This window comes from Amborella trichopoda, chromosome 5 (assembly GCF_054954075.1).
Source record: "Amborella trichopoda isolate Santa Cruz 75 chromosome 5, AtrichopodaSantaCruz75HAP2 v2.0, whole genome shotgun sequence".
Taxonomy (NCBI): Eukaryota; Viridiplantae; Streptophyta; class Magnoliopsida; order Amborellales; family Amborellaceae; genus Amborella; species Amborella trichopoda.
In genome coordinates, this window is record NC_142340.1 from 769,590 (window position 1) to 793,877 (window position 24,288).

Genomic DNA, 24,288 nt, shown 5'->3' on the forward strand with positions numbered 1-24,288 from the left:
GAAAGGAGATGGCTTCTTTCGGCTCTGGGCGATCAACTTCGAACCAAAAGGAGATGGCTTATCCCAGCTCTGAGGGATCAACGTCGAAGGTTCGAACCCATGCCTCACCAACACAGGTGTATATGCTGAGATAGAGCCAAATAACATCGGGATATTGTAATTTCATTAAAACAAATGAGGAGTCTTAACTTTCCATTCATGTTGTTTCAAAACTGTAAAATTTGGAATTTAGAAAACTCTTTTTACTTTCCATTCATGTTGTTTCAAAACTGCCAAATTTGGAATTTAGAAAACTATGGGGTTTTCCCTGTATAAAACTGGATTTTCCTTTCCAGCACTAGCTACCCACATTGATCCATAAGGAATATCAAAAAAACCATAATAATGCCACCACACACAATGATCAAGGTTCAAGGTTCAAATCTTACACAACCCACCAAACTAAAAATCAAACCCATCACAGTAGTCCTAGGTTTACTCAGCTCATGAAAAATCTCTCTCTCTCTCTCTCTCTCTCTCTCTCTCTCTCACACACACACACACACACACACACACACACACACAAAAAGCACACCCACATCCACTCTTAAAAGTCAACCTCTCTCTCTCTCTCTCTCTCGGTGTTTTCTCTCTCACACACCCGCACAACACATCAACATCCACTCTTAGTTCTTAGGCCCTAACATCTCTCTCTCACACACACACATCCACTCTTAGGCCCTAACATCTCTCTCTCACACACACACATCCACTCTTAGTTCTCTCTTTCACACACACACACACAAAAACACACACCAATATCCACTGTTAGTATTATCCAAGTCAAGAAAAAGGAGAAAAGCAGTTTAGTAAAATAGAGATAAGAAAATTACCAGTTAGCTCTGGTAAAGTACCATTTAGAGCCACCAAATGAGCCCAAATTAATGTTCATTATGCCCAATGGTGGGGATTATACATTACTTACCCATAATTCACAAGTCTCAGTAAAACTCACAATTGAAAATCAGGTGAAAAGAGACCAATGGAAACAGCAATCAATAATGGATTACATTTACCAGATTCATGGTCCAGCTCATGTGTCGATTATAGTCACCCCGTTCATGGTGATAATCATGCATGAGTACCTGGTGATATCAGAAGAAAAACTTGGTTATAAGAGTGAAATCAGAATTTATGGGGGAACACAAAAAATTATGGTTTTCTTTCTTCATTTTTACTTTTCTTTTTTATATTGATAATGATAATTACTAGAACTACTTCATTTATCACAAAAATATTTCCCAAATATTTATTTTTTGAGAGAACAATCACAACGCACGTGAACAAGATTAGAAGAAAAAAAGGAATGGAGTAAATTGCAATTTTATGACAAACCAGCAAGAAGATACCCAGCCAAAAAGAGCGAAGTGATATATTTCCCAAATTTCAAGCACTCGGCTTCTCTCTCTCTCTCTCTCTCTCTCTCTCTCTCTCTCTCTCTCTCTCTCTCTCTGTGGTGTTCGCCATACCTCACATGAAGTCTTCTTCGAGCTCCTGCAGAGATTTGTTTGTTGAAGCAATCTGCTTGTTGGAAGTCATCTTGTCTGAAACCATGAGACCCTTGTAGCTCCGTATCTCCACCTGTTTCTCCTTTTCAAGTCTCTCCATCTCTTCACGTCGTTTCTAACATTAAAATAAAACAGGAAATAACAATGAGTAATAATTTCCCTCGATGCTATATATAATCTTCTAAAAAGCAGATATAATCCCAACAACATGGCTATAATTGCTCCCCACTTGCAGCAATAAGAATGACCTAATTAGGATTCAAACTATAATCATCTGATAAATATGTTTAAAGTCTTTTTGGGCAAGAGGGTTTACCTTGTCTCTCAGTTGAAGTTTCCTCTCTGCTCTTTCTGCAGCATTAACAGCTTCCCGTTCGGCTGGTTGTCAAATCATAAAAAGAACAATAATAAGATAAAGAAAGCCCAGTTTCCAACAAGCATGAAATTGATAGCTCGTCATTTAAACAGAACTTAAGGCAGTTTCCTCCTGTTAAAAATGGAAAGAAAGTATGGATTGTGTTGGGTTCTAATTGAAAAGGTACACCGGTACATTATTCTCATCATTTTTTTTTCTGAGGGAACATTATTCTTGTCATTTTCATTTTATCATTCAAAAAATGTATAGTGAGGCAGAAGAATTTGCAGGCTCCCACATCTCTCTCTCTCTCTCTCTCTCTCTCTCTCTCTCTCTCACAGAGACACGCGCGCACACACAACACATACATATGTGCGCGAGCACAACGCACACACACATACAGATTAAGTTAATTATGGTATGCATGACTGCATACAGGAATGCGCATAGAGAGAAAAAGAATGACCTACAGATCTCTTACTGCCAAGTATTACCTTTCAGATCTGGCTTCCTTTCAACCTTTGTCTTGTTCAATCTATTTACAATCTCATTTATGCGCTTCTCCACCCTCACTGTACGAACCTACACATGGACTAAATCTAGTTATACTCAAGCAGAACTTAGTTCACTTCTCATATTCTCTTTTCTTTCTATGGTAAGTCAAAACACGTTTATTCGAGGCAAGCCATTTCCAAGATAGAGTCCAGAGAGAGTTCAATAATCAAAACCTAGAGAAAATCTCATTATCGAATTGCAGGACCCATAATAAAACAAGCTGCAGTAATGTGTAATATCCAGACAATAGGGCTTTTAATATCGCTATTCTCTTGCATATAAGATAAAAGCATCATGACAGAAGACTTCTATCACTTCTCATGTTCTCTTTTCTTTCTATGGTAAGTCAAAACAAGTTTATTCGAGGCAAGCCATTTCCAAGATAGAGTCCAGAGAGAGTTCAATGATCAAAACCTAGAGAGAATATTCATTATGGAATTGCAGGACCCATCATCAAACAAGCTGCAGTAATGTGTAATATCCAGACAGATAGGGCCTTTAATATTGTTATTCTCCTGCATATAAGATAAAAGCATCATGAAAGAAGACTTCCATCACCATTATCAGTCTTTATTATTAATAGAAAGAATAAGATATGTCCAACTTAATTCCTCCAACGTACCTACATCAACCAATTATCAATAAACATGTGTTATATAATAGATAGTCCAGATCATGGTAGGTAAAACTAAATGCAAGCCATAGAATACTGTATATAACATTAAATGCATAAAGCTGCATTGTAAATCACAGAATGCTTCGATTGCAATATGCAATCATAGTAGCTTAACCTTCTTATACTATAGAATAGCTTAGTCCATATATACATTTCTATATTTTATAAGGGGCTTGCCTCGTCCATCCCTCTTAGGGAATCATCATACCAGCACCATTGCACTGGATCCCATTAGACCTCCCTCTATATAACAGGATTGATTGGCTACTGGCCATTTTTTTAGTGTAAAGACGCAGAAATATGGTTGTTTGTTCAATCCCAATCTCAACCATCCAAGTGACAAGAAAAATAAAAAGAAGAAGAAAAAAAAAGAAAAAGGGAAGCACATGTCTTTTGTATCTCATACAAGTATCATTATCATACCATTGCCAATATTGACACGGGTACCCTTACATCCACAATGCTATCTTTGCTAGCCATACTTCAGTAATACACATGTTTGGTGATAAATACTTCCATGTCCATAATGGGAATAGTAGCAAAAAGATGTCCTGTAGAATGATTAAATTACCAATAAAAAACCTATCCAAAAACACAAGGAAGTTTGAAAAAGGGCTAGCACACAACAAGTGGCTTGTCAGCAGCAAGCATTTCAACAAAAAATGCCATCTTCAAGTGGTACAGCATTACAGGATACCATCAGAATTAATGTCATCCAAATTCAGCTTCGGTATCTCTGAAGTGTACAATTCCTGAAACTACCCATAAACCACATTGCCAATTGCCCAAGCGATTTCCCTCTGAAAACACACGTATATAGAACTACACATGTCATGGGCATTGGCAATATTCCAGAAGAACAGAGAACTCTAGTCTTCCATTAATTTCATCGCCTTCTATCATTATGCTCATTCAAACTATTGTTCTGAGTCATTGCACGGTCTTGTATGAACATTGAATTGCTTGTAGTTGAGTCACCCAGCCAAATGTCTTTCATGCCCCTAATGTTTTGATTTAGTCAATTCATGTATGTCAAAAAGTAGATAGTCATGGCCAGTCACATCATTCATTGGAAATACAAAGATGCATGAATGAATGACACATCTTTCTTTGATATATGGGAAGCACAGCAAAGTCAATCCTTGACACATGCTACATTTGTTTATGTTCTACTCCAAATACATTAGATTAGAAAGATACTGCTGATTAGTCCAGTTGGCTTCTTTAGAGTCATACATAAAAATTTTTAATGCTGCTAGCTGTTGTCTGATTTTATTGCAGACACTTTCTTAAGTTGAACAATTACAATAACTAAACTATATGTTTTTGATGTGGGGAGGTTACAGCAGTTGTCTAGATAAAAATGTGCAATTGCAATTAACAATAATTATCCCAATACTGAGCTTCAAACTCATATAATGAGGATCAATTTACATTTAGGTGGCAAACTGTACCCTCAAGCTATTTGATGTACATGTAACCAAGAGTCCATAATTGTACACCAATTCAATTGTAGAAGTAAACACCTACACAAGTGAAAACCATGCAAGGCACCCACAGGTGGCCTACTTAGTTTCAAGCATGGAAATCGGATTCTCATGATCGGCCACATCAATAACCAAATTTCCCTAATTATCAACAACAAAAAAAAGAGTTTACTTTCCTGCAAGCATTGCACCCATTCTCTAACAACAAGACCAGCAGTCAATGAAAACCTCACAAAGTTTACTTTGTCCTATGCTTAATCTTTTTTTTCTTCTTTTATCATTATCTTCTCTTTCTTGAATATTTAGTTTGAAGCACCATCCAATGGTAACCCCATATCAGAAATAAAAGGGAAATGAAATTGTTACAGACAACAGCACAGGAAGTCTAAGTGTTGCCAAATAAAAGGACATACAAAGCACACGTACAATGTGTATGCTGGAAGATACACAGGCAGGGCATCCACCATTCATTCTCCAAACATAGGTAGCGATAAACTGGAACCACACTAGTTAGCCTGTCATTTACATACTGTGTTTCAACTCAGGCTTATGTTTTAAGATGCTCTGCTTTTATAGCTTACAAAATACAAATTATGCGCATGTTATGCTATCCCTAAATAAAGTTCAACACTCACTACAACATAGGGTTCCAAAACTTATTAATTTTTTTTTTTAAAACACGTTACACTAGGCGAACCAGTAGAAACAAATCCCATCCCATACACTTGAAATGGATATAAAGCACCACAATAACAATAATAATAATAATAATTATTATTATTATTATTATTATTATTATTATTGTTGTTGTTGTTGTTGTTATTGTTATTATATTAAGGCAAAACAGACTTTTAAGTGGAAGAAACACGACCAACTATGAATGATAAATTTATAACAAAATAAGAAAGGATTATGTAAATCATAAATTCATAATAGAGGTATCATTGTAAGTGTGCGTACATTCAAAAAGCATGAGAATCTGAATATTACAAATATTAGCTGCTCACCATTTTGGGATTGTGAAAACCAACTTGCTCAACATCCGGATTATGTGAATGATAAATTCGTAATAGAGGCATAATTATATGTGTGCGTACATTCAAAAAGCATAAGAACCTGAATATCACAAATACTAGCTGCTCACCATTTTGGGATTGTGAAAACCAACTTGCCCAACATCCATAGAAGGAGTTTTCTTCAAGTTGTACCATGGGGTATACACAACATCTACGTTGTTTACCTTATTACCTGCCAAGAAGACCTGTTAGGCATATAAAAGGGGAGCAAGGGGGCCACATATACAGGCATTATAAGATCAATGATCAAAGTAAAAGTAACTATATATTCATGTATTAGTTCATAAATGTTTTCATTCAATATTAGCATCAGAACTCTACAAGAATCCTCCTCCAATATGATAGGAAAACATAATCTATATTAACTCCCCAAAGACATGATTAGCATGCATCAAAGCCAATCTAAGCACACAAAATATGAGCTAGAAGAAATTGCCAGATGATCGACAATGTAAAAACATGAGAACATGGATTAATAAGGAAAGGGATTTCGCTATACTTGCCTTGAATGGAATTTGCCTTAACAAGCTGAGCACAATCTTCCAGTAAACCTTCACTAATATCATCAATTGTCTGACCCTTGTTCAATCTTACGTAAACATGAGCAGATGACATCTTATCAACATGGAACCTGCACATATGACCATGAACCATCAACATTTGCTCCATGACAAATGAAGTCTAGGGAATTACTAACAATATATTGATAATTTAAAGGTAAAACAGGAAAATGAGGAGGGAAAACAAACGAAAGAATCAACATAGTATTTCATCAAGTGCATTACATGCTAGACCCCAATAAATTATCAAACCAAAGAAACTGTTTGTACGTTTAGTTCTTAACGTAGGTGAGGTTGTTTTGCAAGAAGTATTTTATTTTTTAAGTTGAGGACGATCTGCACGGAGTAGGTTCAAACCCTAGACTCCACTCTTAAAACCAGGTTTTATCACTAGACCATGGATTCACTTCCATCTGCATCCATGTCAAGCAAAATTCAAAATTCCAATCCAACAAAATCATGCATATTTGGCATATTTAAGATTCAATCGAAAAGTTCAACAAAGACTGCTTAAAAGGTAAACTTTTTCCAGCTACACTAGGAGATACTATGTACTTCTCAAAATGTAAGTGTCCTCAGAGAAAAGAGATTGACCAAACTACTTGAAAATGAAAGCAAACCAATCTAAAACCTTTCCCCCAATGTGAACATTACATTGTTCACGAGTGCAAGGACATGGAGACCGTGGGTATATATTCACAAAGCAATGGTTTTAGAATCATTATTCACCATTTCTTTGCCTGAATTCTGTTTGAGGAGAGTATATAGTTTGTTTTTTTTTTGAACAATTAAGGAGAGTATATAATTCTTAAGCTAAATTACACAATAAATTGAAAGGTCAATGCATAATTGTAGTATATACTAAATTTCTTAGGATGTACAATCTTTGTCACCATCATGCAATAAAAGCCATCGATTTTGTATGATTAAGTAATAAACTTTAGATCTTTCTTCTCTTACAAAATATGAAACTGTCCTTGCACAATTTTGGATTTCTTTAAGTTTATGCTTTTAGGTAAAAAAAAAAAAAGAGGCATGCTTATTTCTTATTTTTTAGTTACAAGTTTATATTTTTGACAATCGTTTTTTCCCCTTTTAAATTCAGGCCTTCCGAAATAAGTTATCCTTTAACAAAATGAAATTTAATTCCATATACAATGAAAATTCTCAAATTATAAGAATTCCTTTAATTTTTATTTTACAATAAAAATATGAAGAGCAAATTATGTACAGACCTTATTTGGGGTCAATTACCATTTGGGAAGACATTTGCCCAATATTACAAGCACCCCACCCCCCCGGCGGCCCCTAAGTTGTTGTCTGGCAAAAAAAACACCAGACATGATTATTTTTTTTCCTAAGTCACCAATGCTGTCTGGCGTTTGCATTGCCGGATAGCTCACTTCATTTCACTTCTCCCTCTTTGGGAGTTTTGGCCATTGTTGAAGGGATTTGAGAGAGCTCCTAGAAGAAGGTGGTGTGCCACCTTTTCATTTCTCAGACTGTTGAGGTCGCTTTGATTTTTTGTCGCGTTTCGACATTATTGCAGGACATAGGGAGGGACGGGGCGGGGGGAGAGAGAGATGTATGCAAGAGACATGAGGAGAGAAATGAACAAGAAAAGGAGTAGATGAAGTGCAAAGAGAGAGAGGGAAAGGGAGATATGTCTGCCAAAGAAACGAGGAGAGATATGGACAAGAAAAAATTCCGAAACACAGAGAAATAAAGGAAGAGAAAAAGTTGCAAATGATGCCAAGAGAAAAATTGCAAATATAAGAAACACTGAGAATAGGATTTTAAAAGAGCGAGGCTAGAGAGAGATTTGGAAAGCCGGGCAAATGTGTTAGAGAGAGAGAGAACTGAGATAAAAAGAGTTTGTTAGAGAGGAGTGGGCGAAAGTGTTGTCCGAAAATGCAAACGTTGGACAGCATTGGTGACTTAAGGAAAAAAATCTTAGGTGGACTTCATCAAGACCCGATCAAGTCTCAGTTACCCATGTCAAGGCCATCGAAATCCGATAAGAAGCCAGTTATGAATGAGACAGGTAAGTACAATTCAGAGTTTCAGACTGGTCAGTTTGGAAACACTGGTAAGATCACCCAGTAATAATCATCATCACCAACCCAACCTATCTCACCATTTTTGCCCACAAGATGCTCCTTTTATGTGGTTGCCATCCATCGAACCACCTGATTCTTGAAAATAGTACATTGCGAGATAAGATCATAACATGATACTTAGTAACCACAAAATCCTCTCACATAGCTCTTCATTTCATTATATGGATTTAGATGATTGGAGGTACGGTCATAAGGTCTATTGCTATTTTGCACTCTACATTAGGTGGTCAATACATTTGAATAGGTGGTTGTTATGCACTTTCTTTTTCTTTAGCAATGTTCATCTCTATGTACTCCTGCGCTGATGCCATTGCCAAAATAAGTCCATAACTTTATTTATCATAAGCAGATAAATAATAATAGGGCAACAACTTCCCTTGAGCAAGCTGTTTTCTTTTTTCTTTAAAAAATGAATTTTTACATTACTGATAATTGGGCAAGGCATTAATGAAGCTCGACCACCCAATAAGAAAATACAGGGTACATCCAAGCAGTCTAATTAACAGATTCTTCAAATAATCAACTCATCTAATTTCTAAAGCTATACAGTAAACTATGCATCCTAATCAAAATCGCCTAAAAAAAGAACAAAAACAAAATGAATAAATCGATTATACCCAAGTCGCAATAGCGGGAAAAAACATTCTTTAAACAAATCAAAATTGTTCACAATAGAACAGATGCAATCCACTTAAAGAAAGCTCCACCCCTTATTTTATCAAGGCATTCATATATATAGGAATTGTTTCCAGTCATATTTATATGAATTGTTTCCAGTCATATATATAGACTTTGTTTCCATCGATCTTACTGAAAACTACAGACTAACAGGTAAATAGAACATGAACTGTGGAGAGAGAGATAAAGGAACATCACAGATTATCAAATAAATATGTAAAGATAGAGGAAATAGAGTACATATAGGGAAAGGGAAAGCACAATTTTTGTTAAGGAAATCAAATTAACAAATAGGGCGATACTTTCCATCATTTTTATGGGTAAATTTTGACCTACCGTCTTGATCACTGTTTCAATTCTATATATCATTATATCAGAGCGCGAGGGTTAGAGAGAGAGAGAGAGCTAACCATATATCTTCAGGGAACCCATATTTGATAAGCTCCTCATTCTCGTGCTTGTCCAAACCCATGAATATTGTGTAGTCCCCAGCCTCTGGCCTTGCCTTGAAATAGAAAACCATCTTCTCTCTAGTCTCTTCACGAATCAGATTTATCCCGGATTAATAATCAAGCAAACCAAAAGATTGAATTGCACAGAGACAGAGAGAGATAGATACTTTCTCAATGGAAAAGACCCGAGATAGATAGATGGAGACAGAGATTCTCAGTGTGAGATAGACACAATTTGAGAAAAAGAGAGATAATCAACGGGTTGATAGATAAAGATACTTGCAGCAGAGGGATGAAAAAGAGGTTGTTGCAGCAGAGAGAGAAGTTGTTGCAGTAGAGAGAGAAGTTGTTGCAGTAGAGAGAGAAGTTGTTGCAGCAGAGAGTAGAGAGAGAAGTTAGAGAGAAAGAGAGGTTGTTGCAGCAGAGAGAGAAGTTAGAGAGACAGAGAGGTTGTTGCAGTAGAGAGAGAAGTTAGAGAGAGAGAGGTTGTTGCAGCAGAGAGAGAAGAGAGAGAGAGGTTTAGCAGGTGAAGGGAAGCAGAGAAAAAGAGCAAAGAGGGATGGATCCTGATAAAGCTTATATGAGCCTGCACAGCCACACTGTTCGTATATCATTAATTTTCATCTATATTTAAAGTTCCTACGACCGTCGTTGTTGAAATCGGACGGTTCACGAGATGTTAATTGCTGTTTCGAACTAAACAGATGATATTAGTAGTTTTGCCTTGTGTATGAGAAAAGTCAAAATACTTGGTCTTTTTAAAAAGTGGGGTAAACAAGTCAAGGGTGCAGTTGGCGTAGAGGTAAGGTGACCTCCAAATTTTATATGCCATATAATTATGATGTCAAGTGCTTTTAGGATTATCTCAAAATTTATTTTTATATCTAACTATAAAATTTTTAATTTTATAATTAGTTAAAATCAAGTAGATCTATACACATATGAAAATCTTGAAAATGGACGGTGTAGATAATATATTGTAAAATACATTATTTATGAGACTTAAAATCTTTTTTTCTTTTCCATGATCATACATCTCCACATTGAGATGAATAATCAAAGGGTTTTTCAATATTATAACTACTTTTTCTGGTGGATTTTTTAGGTGCATTTGTAGTTCTACATTATAAGGTCCCATGAGGGAATATTTGGGTCTTTCTCTTTTGGGTTAAATAAGTCCAAAATTGGGTACTGTGCAAAAGCTGGGCAGGTCCAAAATCGGGCTAGGGGTGGCAATGGAATCGGGACCTGGGTAGACCCAATCCAGGCCCCAATATGAATCAAAAAATTAATATTGATAGGTGTGGTTCAAGTTCAAATCTTGGACCTGAATACTATTCGGATATGAGGCCAGATCTGATAGTGTCCAGATCCGATGATATAATCAGGTCCCAATATATTGAATATACTTTAATATAGTTAAATACATAGATATTTTAATCTTTAGGTCAGGCTCAGATCTCAGTGGATCCGACCCAACCCGTTGCCATGCCTGAACATGGTCCCTCCTCGATTGGCCCATACCTCAAAAACCACAAAATATGGCTCGAGAGTCGGGCCATCCTAGCCTAGCAATTGGGTTTGGACAAGGGCCACATCAGGCTTTTCTAAACTATTTAGCTCAATCCAAATAACGTTAGCCGCTAGGCCCCTCTTGGCTCGGTTTGGCCGAGCCAGGATGAACTTGGCCTATCCTCTGGAGACCCATTATGACCTCAAGCCAAGGATGGCCCATAGGGCAAGCAATTGCGAGGCCTATACTGGCGAAGCTCAAGTAGATTTTACAATGATAAATACGTTTATAGATAGTCTCTCATTGCGCTTTTCATTGATGTACATTTTTGTTTATAAATAGTCTCTCATTGATCTTTTCATTTATATACTTGTTTGTTTATAGATAGTCTCTCATTGCGCTTTTCATTGATGTATTTTTTTGTTTGGGATTGTCCAGGACGAGATCAGTTATAGTTTATACAAAAGAGTCACAATTATTTATAATCATCGAATCTAAAATTGATAGCATGGATATATCACATGGTTCAAAAATATTTGTTTTGAACTTTAAGCTTAGTTTATAAAATGAATAGTGCTACCCAAATTCACATCCAATGGTCAAGATTAACTGCAACCACCTTCTACCAAATGTAAATGGTCCCATTGTATATTGTCCCTTTTTGCTTAGAGGTCTTTGATTTTTCACACTCCTCAAATGATTTTGTACTCTAACTGGACCATACTTGCTCCCTCGGGTAAGTAAGAGGTATTTTTAGCACCAAAAAATTGGGCAAGTATCATCTTCAACCTGGCAAAGAACCTCAAAAGAGATAAATCAAATGCATTATTTGTGAACCAAAAAAAAAACAATGCCTTAGAATTGAATGTAGACAATCCAGCTATTGTACAATCAGATCTAAGTATTAAAGAGCTCAAAATTCAAATTTTGTTCTTTAAAAATAGTCACAGTTTTCGTAAGTGGATCTTTTTAGCTTCTTTTTCACCAAATGAGTGGATAGTGTGCTTGCTCGAGAGCATGGTGTTTATTTCTGAAGTGGATTAGTACTTATGCATCCTAAGGCATACCCAACCTAGAGGCAATTTTAGGCACCATTCATATTCTACCAATTTTATGTGTTGGGTTTATGTGGCCTTTAAAGGCCTTTGTGAATGTGTATTGAAATACTTTTATAGTGAAACATAAACTCAGTGGGAGTGTGGTCTTTTAAGGGCCATATTAAGCAAATAATGCTTGTTTATATCGGACTGTGATTATCGATCTAGACCAAACAGTTGGAAAACCCAATGTACCTGGGCATAAATAATTAACCGATAAGAGTTTTGGGTTAGCCCTTGATGAGGTCGAAGATTATGCTATATGAATGAGCCGAGGGACTATGTGACACTTGTGGCCGAGGGACTATGTGACACTTGTGCGCGATGGTAGGCCTACTGAGATGGGGGCCAAAACCTCATCCATGTTCCATCACACGGCATGCATATTGATAAATCGTTCGGGAAAGCCAGATATTAACATTTGGGTGAAGCGTATGCATGTGCGAGAGATACCCCTATCCGCAATAGAGCTGTGATCACATCAAGTCGTGGTGATCTTAACTCTTCTCTAGGGGAAGAGCTGTAATCTACATATTGTGATTGCAATCCCTTGAGTCATCGACCTGACTTTGGTGACCTGCTAATGAACCCCTGCTTGGATTGTGGGACATGAGAAACACTGGGTCGGTTCGATAAAGCTAGTAAGGTATGTAGTCCACAGTTGAAGGTGGAGTACCTCGTTATTACAGATTGGATTTCTAAAACCATATGGATCATTTTCCCATCATATTAATTTAATTATATTCATTTTATTATTTAAATGATTTTAGTTTTATTATTTGAATTTTTATGAATCTCTCAATATTTTATTTGTGATTTTTTGGACTTATAAAAATACAGTTATTATTATTACAAAGTTATAAAAATCCAAATATATATTTTAAATTGTTTTATTCAAATTTAACAATAATATTTTTTTAATAAAATTCCATGAGGGCCCATAGTGTACATGGGCCCACCATGTGGCATGTGGGTGGGGGTCCACATGTGCCACAAAAGCGTGACACGCCCCAGCCTCTTTGAATTCTCTTGTTTGCTTTTAAGATAAGGGTAGTTTGATTTGTGGCATGTGATCAAATCTTGGAAGGGATATATTGACCATGACTTTATCTACTTGATATTATTTGATATATCCTTATAGAATATGTGACATGGATTGTGTAATTTTATAGAATGCATGATATTTATTTTATTTAAATATATTGATGGGAAAATGGTTGAAGCACTTTCCATAATGTTGATGGCCCATCTATGAAATTGATAGCTCAGATATTTCACTCCACAAGTCACCTTGATTAACGGTCTAGATTCAATCTCATGAAAGAAGCAAATTATTGAAAAACCCTAAGAAACCCTAAATCTAAATATTCGCTTCCCCTTGCCCCCCAATCTCAACACAACCTCACTCTCAGTCTTCCATCTTCTCTCTCTAATTTGCTCTATTCAAAATTTAGGTGGTACTCTAAGTTAATTTTGAGGGTTAAAGTTTTAATAGGGCTTTTAAGGGGTGATTATCTAGTTTAGCCGAAATCAGCTATCCCGTTTCGAGATTGAAACTAGACCACAGATCCTATGCCATTAGATGCGGTGACTCGGTGTGGGGTGTAAAAAGCCCGGTTGAGGTAATCTCGGTCATCTTTTATTTTTTTTGTTAAGTTCTTTTATTTTTATATTCTCAAGTAGAGTATTAGGTTGTATGAATGGTATAAAGTAGTTGAGATTATTTTTTTAAAATTTCTATTGTTTGTAATAAAACCATCTGTGAGTGATCTTGTTGCCAAAATTATAAAAAATAATTATTATTAAAAAAAATATATATTTCCCCAACAAAAGATCACGTAGGTCTTTTTTTCATTATAAACATCCTCATTATGAAACGTTGACGGTCAACTTAACACAACCCTCCTTTCTTCGAGCTTGGGACAACATAATTGACTTAGGACCGGGCATGGTCGAATTGCTTTTATGAACATCATACCTCATGCAAAACTTCATTTCACAGCTGCATAGTATTTGATGGTAAAAAACCAATATTAGGTAGCTCTTTATAGACATATTCAAAACAAAATGGTCATCTATCCTTATGCATGTACAGTTGTGGGCAGGATAGTGCGCCACATTCAACTTAACCATGTTTTTATAGACCCGCACTGCTGCACGAGGTGTCAAAGCATGCATGCCATAATTAATTCGGTGGTTCAAATAAAATACGAACGGGGGAGCTGGTCTTGCATCACAATCGTTGAAACACCAGAATCAGATCATGACCGTTCGGCTCACCTATAAGATATACCCAAGCAGCCTCACATGACCATATATATATATTATTAAAAATAATAACAATATCTATATATATTATTTTTTAAGTTCCATTTTTCAACATACCCAAAGTTTCAAAACAAATATTGCGTCATAAAGATCCAGTATTATATCTTCTAGCCTCCTTTAACCAACGTTATCTCATTTTTTTAGTTTAAATAAAAATTCAAAAGACATCATTTTTTCTATGCATTTATAAATCCATTTCTCTCTCTTCTTGTGTTTATCTTCAAACCCTTTTTTTCAATATTAAAAAAATATATTATTTCAACAAAGATAATTTTTCAATATTTTATAAAAAAAAAAAGAGTGGTTTGGAGAGAAACAAGAGAGAAGGAGATTTAAAACAGAATAAACAAAAGAATGTCTTTTGAACAAAAGGATGAGGTAAAATTGGTTTAGTAGGTTAAAAGATATAATACATGGGATGCTCTTTAAAAATATATGTTTTAAAAGAGGATGTACGGATATATTTTTTCTTAAAAAAATTGTGTTGGATCGGATCCATTTGTACACTAATCATGTTCAAATTACTTTTAAAATCTAAATTTTGGATATAGATCCAAATTTCGGATCTATACCTAGATCTAGATGGAATCCGAAATTAGGGTTTCATATTCAAACCTGGTAAATTCTTAGCTCTAGGTTCAACTCTAAAATTTGTTTGGATATATACTTCCTGTACCAAACTTTATGATGGGTTGAATTTTTTTTTTAATCCACTAATTTTAAGACTTGTAATTTTGGATTTTTCACATCTATAGATATCAATTAGAGGGTCAACACTCTCTTCTAAACAATTCTTTAGGTGGACCAACGTTCATTAGTGTATAAGTATGAGGTTGACACCTAAGACAAGGTTTTTTTAATAAGGACGTCCTTAATATTGATTGCCATTTTGGTGCTCCCGCGGGATCAAATTGCACATTTAGAGTTACTCTATTAATCAGTGTAGTAATAAAGGTTAGTACAGTTCGAATGAAAGGTATAAAGACACAGAAATAACGCCATAAAACCCTAAACCCCGTTTCTCTCTTTCTCCAGATCCTGACTTTCTCTCCCCTCCCTCTTTCTAAACTCCATTTCCCCTTACGCTGTCTCTCCAAACCCCATTCATCACTCTCTAATCTCTCTCTCTCTGAGCCGCACAGAGCTTTTAACCTGCGAATCGTCTGCACAATAATGTCGTTGGTTCATCTGGATGATGAAACTGCAAAGAAAGTTATTCGTCAGGTGTGAACTTGTTTCTCTTTTAGCAGTTGAAGATCAATGCAGAATACTGATTTATTTCAATTTGTTGGATAAATAAACCATAACACCAATACAGTCGCTTCATCGTGATTTCTGCTTAACAACTGTGTTTTATTCATTTTTGTATCAGGTTGAGTTTTACTTTAGCGACAGCAATCTCCCTCGCGATCGATTCCTCAAGAAAACGATTGAAGAGAGTGAAGATGGACGTATCCTTAATTTCTCCTTTTTTGTTAATTTCACTTAAATCCTTTAAATTTGTGAAATTTCATGTTTATTTATTATAATGTTTTGAAAGTTTAGATGTTTATATATTTGTACAGTTAATTTCTCTGTACAGACATGCGTGATGTGATTACTGACTAATTTTTGCAGAAATTCATGACTGTTTTATATTTGTTTTGATTCTGATCTTGTTATCTTTTTTTTTTTTTTAATTGAATTATCGAAGGCCTCACGTGTAGATCTCATGGTCCTTGACTCTAATTTAGTGGTGGGTTTGAGTATTATTTGTGCATTTTCTCGAATGAGAAGTCATCTTGGGCTCGGAGAGTGCAAGGCTGATGATGTCCCTGCTGATAAGGTTCTTGCAGTTGCAGAAACCCTAAGAACCTCTTCTTCTCTCAAAATCTCAGAAGATGGTAAATTGTTGTATCTTTTGTATGATTTTTGCCCCCTACGTTGCTATTATTGGTACTTGAATTTGACCAGAATTTATTTTTATATAGAATATGAGCAGTTGATTGTACTCAATTTCTCAATAACTTACTGTATTAGTTGAATTGTTGATTTGGAGAAGAGTGAAAATCAGTTTATGGGAGAGAGTTATGCTGTGATAGTTATCAGAAGACAAATTATAACAAAATGAACTGAAGTTAAACCATCTGTGTGCATAACTACTCCCAAAATAATACAGAGGGAATAGACAGTCATTGCTGTATTGATATGAATTTTATGTTCACTTTGTCGATATGAAATTTATTTGTAATTTGACTGTTCAGGAAAGAGGGTAGGTAGGAGTACTGAACTTTTGAATGCTGAAGAGGTGATAGAGCAAGTGGATTCAAGGACCATTGCAGCTTCTCCTCTTCCATACGATGTTAAGCATGAAGATGTGGAGTCTTTCTTTGGAAACTATGGGAAGGTACCAAATACGTACTTTCAAATTGTTTTATAACAATTATTTTGCTCTTGGATCGTATATTACTTGTATTGTTTCACGCCAAACATTTCCCCATCCTGTGCATTGGTAAATAGTAATAACTGTTTTTATATGTAAATGATTGGACTAATCCATGAGACAGAAGATTTCGATTGATTTCTTTATCGAAGAATGTGAAAATCCTTTTTGTATCAGATAGACCCCAACTAGAGTTTCTAGATTGGTAATAAGGTTTAACGAACATTGTTTCTCATCTGCTTTGGTATCTTTGAATGCATGGAATAGAGCTTCCTAGTCAACCTGCTTACTCAATAGTAGTCTTGTTAAGTTCCTTTCAGTTTTTAACGCCACCCAATTTTCTTGATAATATAGTTATGTGAGGAAACTAGCAACTGGTTTTCATCCATTCATGGAAACCTATAATTGTGTAACTTATTCTAGTAATTGAAAATAGTTTGTCTCCTTTCTCCATTATATTTGATTCTTTATCTTCTCGTCGTATAAAAAAGTCTATCTGAGATGGTAGTCCTTACAGAAGTGTATTTTTAGTTTCATTTCTCCAAGTGAACATCTTTCCCACATATCTTGCATCTCCAAGATTCTTAACCTTCACTTATGTTATATTTTCCACATGAAAATTGTGTGCTTTGTTTATAGTATTATGGACCCAAATGTTGGCAAGAATTAGTTCATCTTTGGGATTCCTATGACTTTGTAGTGATTACCAACAATTTGATGTTTACAGGTGAACAGTGTGAGGTTACCTCGCCATATTGCATCCAAGAAACTTTTCTGTGGCACTGCTTTGGTTGAATTTTCGTCAGAAGAAGATGCAAATAAGGTTTTGAAAGAGAGTTTGATTCATGCTGGTGCAGAACTTGAGCTAAAACCAAAGTAAGTTATTATCCTTATGGCTGTTTGCTGATAGAATATTGTTTTGCTCATTGAGTTTCTTTTGTTGTAATGTCAGTTTTGGACAGTTAGGTTCAGTACTGTGGTTACCTCTAATTAGAGACACTAAATACGTATACAAAAATAGAACTTGGCTCAAGTTGAGTTGATTCATCATGCTCAGATATTTTTGGAGAGTCCTTGTTTCTCCTTGATAAGTCACAATCTACTGGAAAGTCAATGAATCAGAAAGGCTTTTCTTTCTCATAAAATACAGTATTTGAACATTTCATTGTTTTCATTTTCAAAATTACAAAAAGATAGAAAAAGCTTCAGATATAAAAACTGTAAATACTGAGGGCTATTCAATGCCTGGAAGTCCTCTAATGGTTAGATTTTCGTAGAACTGGATAATGAACTTTAGGTTATGCCTGATCCTCAGGATCCATTACTATTGCATAAATACATTTCAACTTGACCATGAGATCATAAGACCAAAATACCCTGTCACTATACATTAGGTAGGTGTAGAGTAGAAACGACTAAAGTACAGTCATACAAGTACACTTAAACATGGTACCCCGTTTTTCATTCTTCATTGCGTATCTGTTTGCAAGGGGCCGAACCTCTGTTTTGAATGCCATATGCTTCTGTTAAAGGATGGGACTCTTTAGAGTACATTGAACCTTTTCATTCCTAGTGTCTATAACATATAAATGTATGTTGTTTAGTTAAAAAATTTTACATATGAGTATATGTTTATTTTGATCCATCATTCTGCCAGGGTTTTACTTTTGGGGATTTTTGCTAGAAATATGTGTTTTTGCAGTTTGCTTGTTTTTGACCTTTGCAATTGAATCTCACAGTGAGTGCATTCTTACTTTATAGTATATGCTCCAGCCTAGAACACTCTGGTACCTTGCATATGCTTATATCAGTTATCTATCGATTGCAGGCAGGATTTTGATGCAGAAAGAAGAGCCTTGATAGAGAACCTAGAAAACTCAAATTTCGGTCATGGTCACCAGAAGAATGGAAGGTAGGATTCAGGATTTTTCTAGATTAGTCTTTATTTGTTTCTAGAACGTTTTCTAGAATTTATCTTTATCTGTTTCTAGGACGTACTTATGTTTTTGTTATTTTCAGGGCAGGAGGTGAAGATAACAGTTATCCAAAGGGGCTTATAGTTTCATTCAAATTGAAAAGTATGTCAGAGGATGAGTCTAAAGGGCATAACAGTAATGTTGAGACAGAGACAGAGAGTGAAGGAAAGGTCCTTGAAGAAGCTGGGAAACCAAGCGAAGATTCAACCGTGGAAGATTCTAAGAAAGAAAGTGAAGATGGGGTTAAAGAAGATACTAAGAAGGAAAGTAAAAATGAACCTGGAGACTCAGCCATGGAAGATGCTAAGAAGGAATGTGAAGATGGGGCTACAGAAGAAGCCAAGAAGGAAAGCGAAAATAAAGCCATTGAAGATGTCAATAAGGAAAGTGATGACAAAACCACTGAAGATGTTAAGGGGGATGGTGATGGAAAGACCCTTGAAGACACTAACAAGGGGAGTGAAGAGACAATCTTACGGGAGGATATAAAGAGTGTCTTTGCAAAATTCGGTACTGTCAAGGTAAGTTTCCATGCTTATGTGCAGTTAATTTTTCGTATTTTGTGTGAATATTGCAGTAGATCCTTGACTATCTTCCTTGAAATATAGAAGCATGATCCTAGTTCACTTCTCAGTGTCCCAATATCTACTGGGGTTGCAGTTGAATGCCATATATTACATGGTTACCAGTGGGCAATGTTTTAATGGATAATTGATGTTTTCACACGTTAGGTATAATTGTTCAATCACACAAATTTTTATCTGATTATTAGCACATTTTAGTTTGATAATTATAGAGCTGAGGTAGCAAGGGTTACTGGCATAATTGAGAGCCTAAGGAGTAAGGATGCAGGAAATCCCAAAATCCTAGATCAATATTCACAATGTTTTACAGGAGACCCATGATTTTTTCCTTCCAGCCTCAGTGGTAGGGTCCTAAATGGGTTGGGTCAGGCCTGATCTGGACCTCACCACCAAGTTCCAAGGGTCAACTCATTCCCGACCTGGACCTAGTTGGGTCTTAGATTGATCGGACTAGGATGGTAGGATCTGGGTAAAAATATAAAAAATAAAAATTGTATTTAGTATATTGCGTATTGTTTATAATGTAAAAAGAATACATTAATAGAATGTATTAGGTCAGGTTTTGGGATTGAACCGACTTTTGGCTTGTCCTGGACCCAACCTACCAAGTCTAGAAGTTGGACCCCAACCCTAACCAAGGATGATTTGCCGACCCGGCTCGATCACCCGGGCTACTCAATGGCGCCATGCCCATTTTAGCCACCCTATTTTGTTGAGACTTGAGAGAATTGCATCCAAGATAGCCAGATTTTTAAATTATTATGAACCCCTTCAAGACGTGCCATTTATAAGCATTGACCAACTTGATGGCACAGAGGTCCAGTGGTCTCATTAGTGCTTGAGGATGCGTCTCTATGCATAACGCTGCCATTTAGTGCTTGATCAAGTGGTGTTTTTTTTTTTGGTAATTCAGTGGGGAAGACATGCCCCTACCTGTTGTTTCAAATAGTTTAGGAGTTTGTTTTTTGAAGGTGTTACTGGGTTGGTGTCAGTGGGAATGGAAACCACAATGTGGTGGCTAGGGTGTGGGGGTGCTACCATCACGACCCCAGCCCCTTTCTTGGAATTTTAGCGCCAACTTTCCATCCCCTTGTGCCCAAGAGCTGGGCCCACTCATGAAGCTTTAGATATCCTCCTCGTACAGCTGGTCATTTATGGAGGTCCAGTGGTCACATTTAGCGCTTAACGATGCATCTGTCTGTAGGACACTGCCATATCGCATAGGGCCCAAGTTGCATTGACACACCTACGAATTTCTGGGCTATGCATTTTCTTCGAGGCATTGAGTTAGGGTGGGAAAAGAGTGATATCATAAGGGGCATGGGTGATACGTGCATTTTAGGTGGGGGGCTATTTTCTTTATTTGTGCTATTGTGAACCTTTATTTTATAGTTATTTCTTTACCCACAAATTTTAATTATCAACAACTAAAAAGGGAGCCAAAAAAAAAGCAAATTACTGTAAGTCGACCTTTATTATCCATACTAGGGGCGTGGACTGTACTGTCTTGAAGCATATTGAAGTTTTCTATGTGGCAGAACCGCATGAACGGATGATGAAATGAATATTGACATAGTTCGGAATGAAAGGTCCATAAAGGAGGGGATTTTGATCATTATAAAAAAAGCAAAATCTTAATCATATTGAGGTGACAGGAAATTGTTTAGCCTCATGCGTGGTGTCGGGAATCTGCAGAGGCTAAAAACAGAACTTTTGATTTCTTGCGTTATGAAATGTATAAATGATAATAATTTTACCTTGTTAATGAGAAAAAAGTTACCAACATGTTAATAATAACTTTATGCTGTTTGGATATAATGTTTCCCATGCATCATTAACTAAATGTTCAAAAAGTGGAACAGAGAGAAATCAATGTTTCTTTACCAAAGAAAAGGAAGAAATCAATGTTTACTGCTAGTAAGTGTTTGACAAATGCTCTTATTTGTGTTTTACCCCCCTGCATTTACTGCTTGCTTGCATTCACAAAATTCTTAACTCAGGTTCTGTACTTTGTAATTGACAATGCTCGATTCTTCTTTGTTGGATTGTATGAAGTATGTTGATTACACGAAGGGAGCAGAGTCAGGGTATGTTCGTTTTGAGCATCCGGAAGGAACCGAACGGGCTCGTGCTGCTGCTGTGCTTGCTGAAGAGGGTGGCTTGGTAGTGAAGAACCACATTGCTATCCTGGATCCCGTAACAGGTAAGAATTACCATCTCCCTCCCCCCCCTCCCCCTATCTCTCTATGATTGTATGTATGTAATCATGCATGTATGTCAGTTTATATTTGTGATTGTTTGTGTGTCTGTATATATAGACATGTATATGTTTCTGCTTTTATTTGTTCTCAAGATTTGTCTTTTGTGATCACTCAGATTTTTGCTCTTGATGGATTCACAAAGCTACATGCATACACTGTTACATGGATATGCACACACATTGATGTCCAACAAGTATCATTGTCTAGTACTTAAGTCTAAAAAGTTGATACGGTTAGGCACACCTGTACAATCATTTTATATACGTCGAATATTGCGTTTACTAGTATATATTATACAATTTCCTATGCTCTTTTTAGTTTCTCACATATGAATTGGTTGGTAAGGTGGTAGAGCTTTCAGTGATAGCTGAAGATTAGTTTAGATTGAAACCTTCTTCCCAGGTGTCAACATGTGTCTAACTGGTGACATGTGACACCAGCTATAGACTCGAGTTGGAGTTTTGGTTTAAGATGCGGTTAGCATGCGGCCAGCCCGCATATTGTATAAATGCGAACTTGGCAATAAATATATTTTTTAAATATAATTTGATCCTAATTTTTAGAATATATATAGTCTTTAACATGGAGATCATGAATAGGATAAATAAATAAATTGAAAACTAAAAATAATAATTATATTAAGAAAACATTTGGACCGTTAGTTATAATTGTTTTTAGATGGACCACTTATTTGCATTCATCTTAGTTACAATTGTTTTTAGATGAACCACCTATTTGCATCCATCTTTAAGATGGATGCTTTATACCTCTGGACCGTATATTGTAGAAATGCGGTCCAGACCGCATGAAACAATTGTTCTTTGGTTTAACACGGCATTTGAACTAGTATAGTGGACAAAACAATTAATTAATTTGCAACAAGTGTACCTCAAATCGATAGTGTTCTAAATAAACAATCATCTGTTTCCTCGATATTGTTTAATTGGTGTGACTGATGTTTTAAAGGAAAATTATTGTATTACTGACTGTGTTTGCTTTTTTTTTTTGTTTTTTTGAGAAGTGAAGTTTCTTTTGATTTGAGTAATGCTTACTGAAAGTAGGACTAATGGTTTTTCTTTTTATTTGAATTTTATTTCTTTTTCAGGTGATGCTGAGAAAGAGTACTGGAATAAAGTCCGTGAACATCAGGATAGGTGGCGCGATAGCAGAGGCACTAGGGGAAGGTATGCATTTATATGGTGTTTTTATAATATGCTGCTATCTTGTTAGTTTGTAGCGTAGGGTCGTATTTAATTCCTTCGGTGCTCCCAAACGTATTCCAAAGGACTTTCACCAGCACGATATGAGGCCCCAGTATTTGACTGGAAGGAATGTTTTATCTGGTCTGGCTTCAGTGAGAATGTATCGATTACATTGAGAGAGAGAGAGAGAGAGAGAGAGAGAGAGAGACCTATACACACTGTTGAGAGAGAGAGAGAGAGAGAGAGAGAGAGAGAGAGAGAGAGAGAGAGCCCTATGCACACTGTTCGTAAATTCGATGAAACTTCCAATTGTTTTTTCTTGTGCACGTTCGTGCTGTGGCACCCCACCACCTTGACCACCTATGCCTTGACTCTATTCCTAGGGACACTCCCGAGTTTATATAACCCATTATTAATTAAAGTTCATGCTTCTTTGTGTTATAATGCATGGGTTAGATCTGTGTCTCTATACTGATAGAGAGAATTTACATATTGCAGGGGCAGGGGGAGGGGCAGGGGAGGAAGAGGTGGGAAACATCAACGCCATCGCGACTTTGCCCATGGTGAGCGACCCAGTAAAGCTCAGAGAGTCTGAACCTCTAGTTAGTGTGAGAAATGGTGAGCACTTTCTTTACTTTTGGCGATACTAATCTTTGTTTAGAGGTACCCAAATTAGGATTATGTTATCGTTCCCTATTTAAGTGTCCTAGTTTTTTGTCTGTCTTAATTATGAAGTTTTTCTTTAAACTATTCAGTATTTATCGCTATCATTTTGTTGCAACGAATGGTGTTATAATTGCGATTTATGTATCATTATCTTCTTAAGTTAATGGTGTTCAGTAAGAGTGAATGAATGTTGAAACTTGAAAGAGATCATCATAATATGCTTTCCGTTACAGTTCACTGTTTCTAGCAGGAGAGATTCAGTGGTGGTGATTTGAAGTTGTGGTTTTCTCTATGTTTTTCTTTGTTTTGATGGATGGATTGTCCTGTAGGTCAATTGCTAATTGTACTCTCTCTCTCTCTCTCTCTCTCTCTCTCTCTCTCTCTCTCTCTCTCTCTCTCTCTCTCTCTATAGAGCCATAATTTGAATATTTAGAACCATGAAGCCTCATGTTGAATGATAAAAAAGTTAAAAGTCTGATAGATGGATCCCCATTTCTCTAAATTTGTGGCTGGGGTTTTCTTGCTTTATTAGGGTGGCTTTTAAAGGTTAGGAGTGGTTGCACTTCTCTTTTCAGTACAATTAGTCTCGGACTTCCTCTTTAAGGTTGCCGTGGAGGAAAGCATTCTTTACATCTTGCTGGACTCCTTGGATAATTTGAAGTAGTTTCTAGTAGTTTTATTTGGTGTTTCAAAACCCGGATCGGTGGGTTGGATTATTCACCATAAGACTGTT

General features: G+C 36.2%; 2 protein-coding genes across 5 annotated transcripts; one reads left to right on the top strand and one right to left on the bottom strand.

Annotated features, from left to right (window-relative positions):
• Window positions 1-832: 832 nt before the first annotated feature.
• LOC18426590 (coiled-coil protein) lies at window positions 833-10,057 on the bottom strand. 4 transcript variants are annotated; one of them, XR_016055512.1, is made up of 8 exons: window positions 9,465-10,057; window positions 6,200-6,327; window positions 5,765-5,868; window positions 2,663-2,972; window positions 2,397-2,484; window positions 1,864-1,925; window positions 1,509-1,662; window positions 833-1,124 (listed from the first exon to the last, which is right to left on the bottom strand). XR_016055512.1 is itself a non-coding variant. In XM_020662675.2 (8 exons), the coding sequence occupies exons 2-7, from the start codon at window positions 9,575-9,577 to the stop codon at window positions 1,510-1,512; spliced, it is 648 nt and encodes a 215-aa protein (XP_020518334.1). In that variant the 5' UTR covers window positions 9,578-9,591; window positions 9,674-10,057; the 3' UTR covers window positions 833-1,124; window position 1,509. The 4 variants fall into 4 exon arrangements, 3 of the variants coding, with proteins under 3 accessions (XP_020518334.1, XP_006833314.1, XP_088722734.1); XM_020662675.2 differs by lacking the exon at window positions 2,663-2,972 and having other exon boundaries at window positions 9,465-9,591; window positions 9,674-10,057; XM_006833251.4 differs by lacking the exon at window positions 2,663-2,972.
• Window positions 10,058-15,390: 5,333 nt separating this feature from the next.
• Window positions 15,391-23,792, top strand: LOC18426609 (la protein 1). Its single transcript, XM_088866610.1, has 10 exons — window positions 15,391-15,668; window positions 15,817-15,895; window positions 16,178-16,327; window positions 16,688-16,830; window positions 17,594-17,742; window positions 18,695-18,778; window positions 18,886-19,363; window positions 21,482-21,629; window positions 22,793-22,871; window positions 23,388-23,792. The coding sequence occupies exons 1-10, from the start codon at window positions 15,618-15,620 to the stop codon at window positions 23,482-23,484; spliced, it is 1,458 nt and encodes a 485-aa protein (XP_088722736.1). The 5' UTR covers window positions 15,391-15,617; the 3' UTR covers window positions 23,485-23,792.
• Window positions 23,793-24,288: the final 496 nt, after the last annotated feature.

Bases quoted from the DNA above. Each gene is read 5' to 3' on its own strand.
- LOC18426590 (XM_020662675.2), bottom strand. From the start codon at position 9,577: ATGGTTTTCTATTTCAAGGCAAGGCCAGAGGCTGGGGACTACACAATA. The intron at 2,485-5,764 runs GTGAGCAGCTAG...GTCCATGTGTAG, and splicing joins GTTTTCACAATCCCAAAATG to GTTCGTACAGTGAGGGTGGA. The intron at 1,926-2,396 runs GTAATACTTGGC...TTTGACAACCAG, and splicing joins AAGGAAGCCAGATCTGAAAG to CCGAACGGGAAGCTGTTAAT.
- LOC18426609 (XM_088866610.1), top strand. From the start codon at position 15,618: ATGTCGTTGGTTCATCTGGATGATGAAACTGCAAAGAAAGTTATTCGT. The intron at 15,669-15,816 runs GTGTGAACTTGT...TTTTTGTATCAG, and splicing joins CAAAGAAAGTTATTCGTCAG to GTTGAGTTTTACTTTAGCGA. The intron at 17,743-18,694 runs GTAAGTTATTAT...TATCGATTGCAG, and splicing joins GAACTTGAGCTAAAACCAAA to GCAGGATTTTGATGCAGAAA.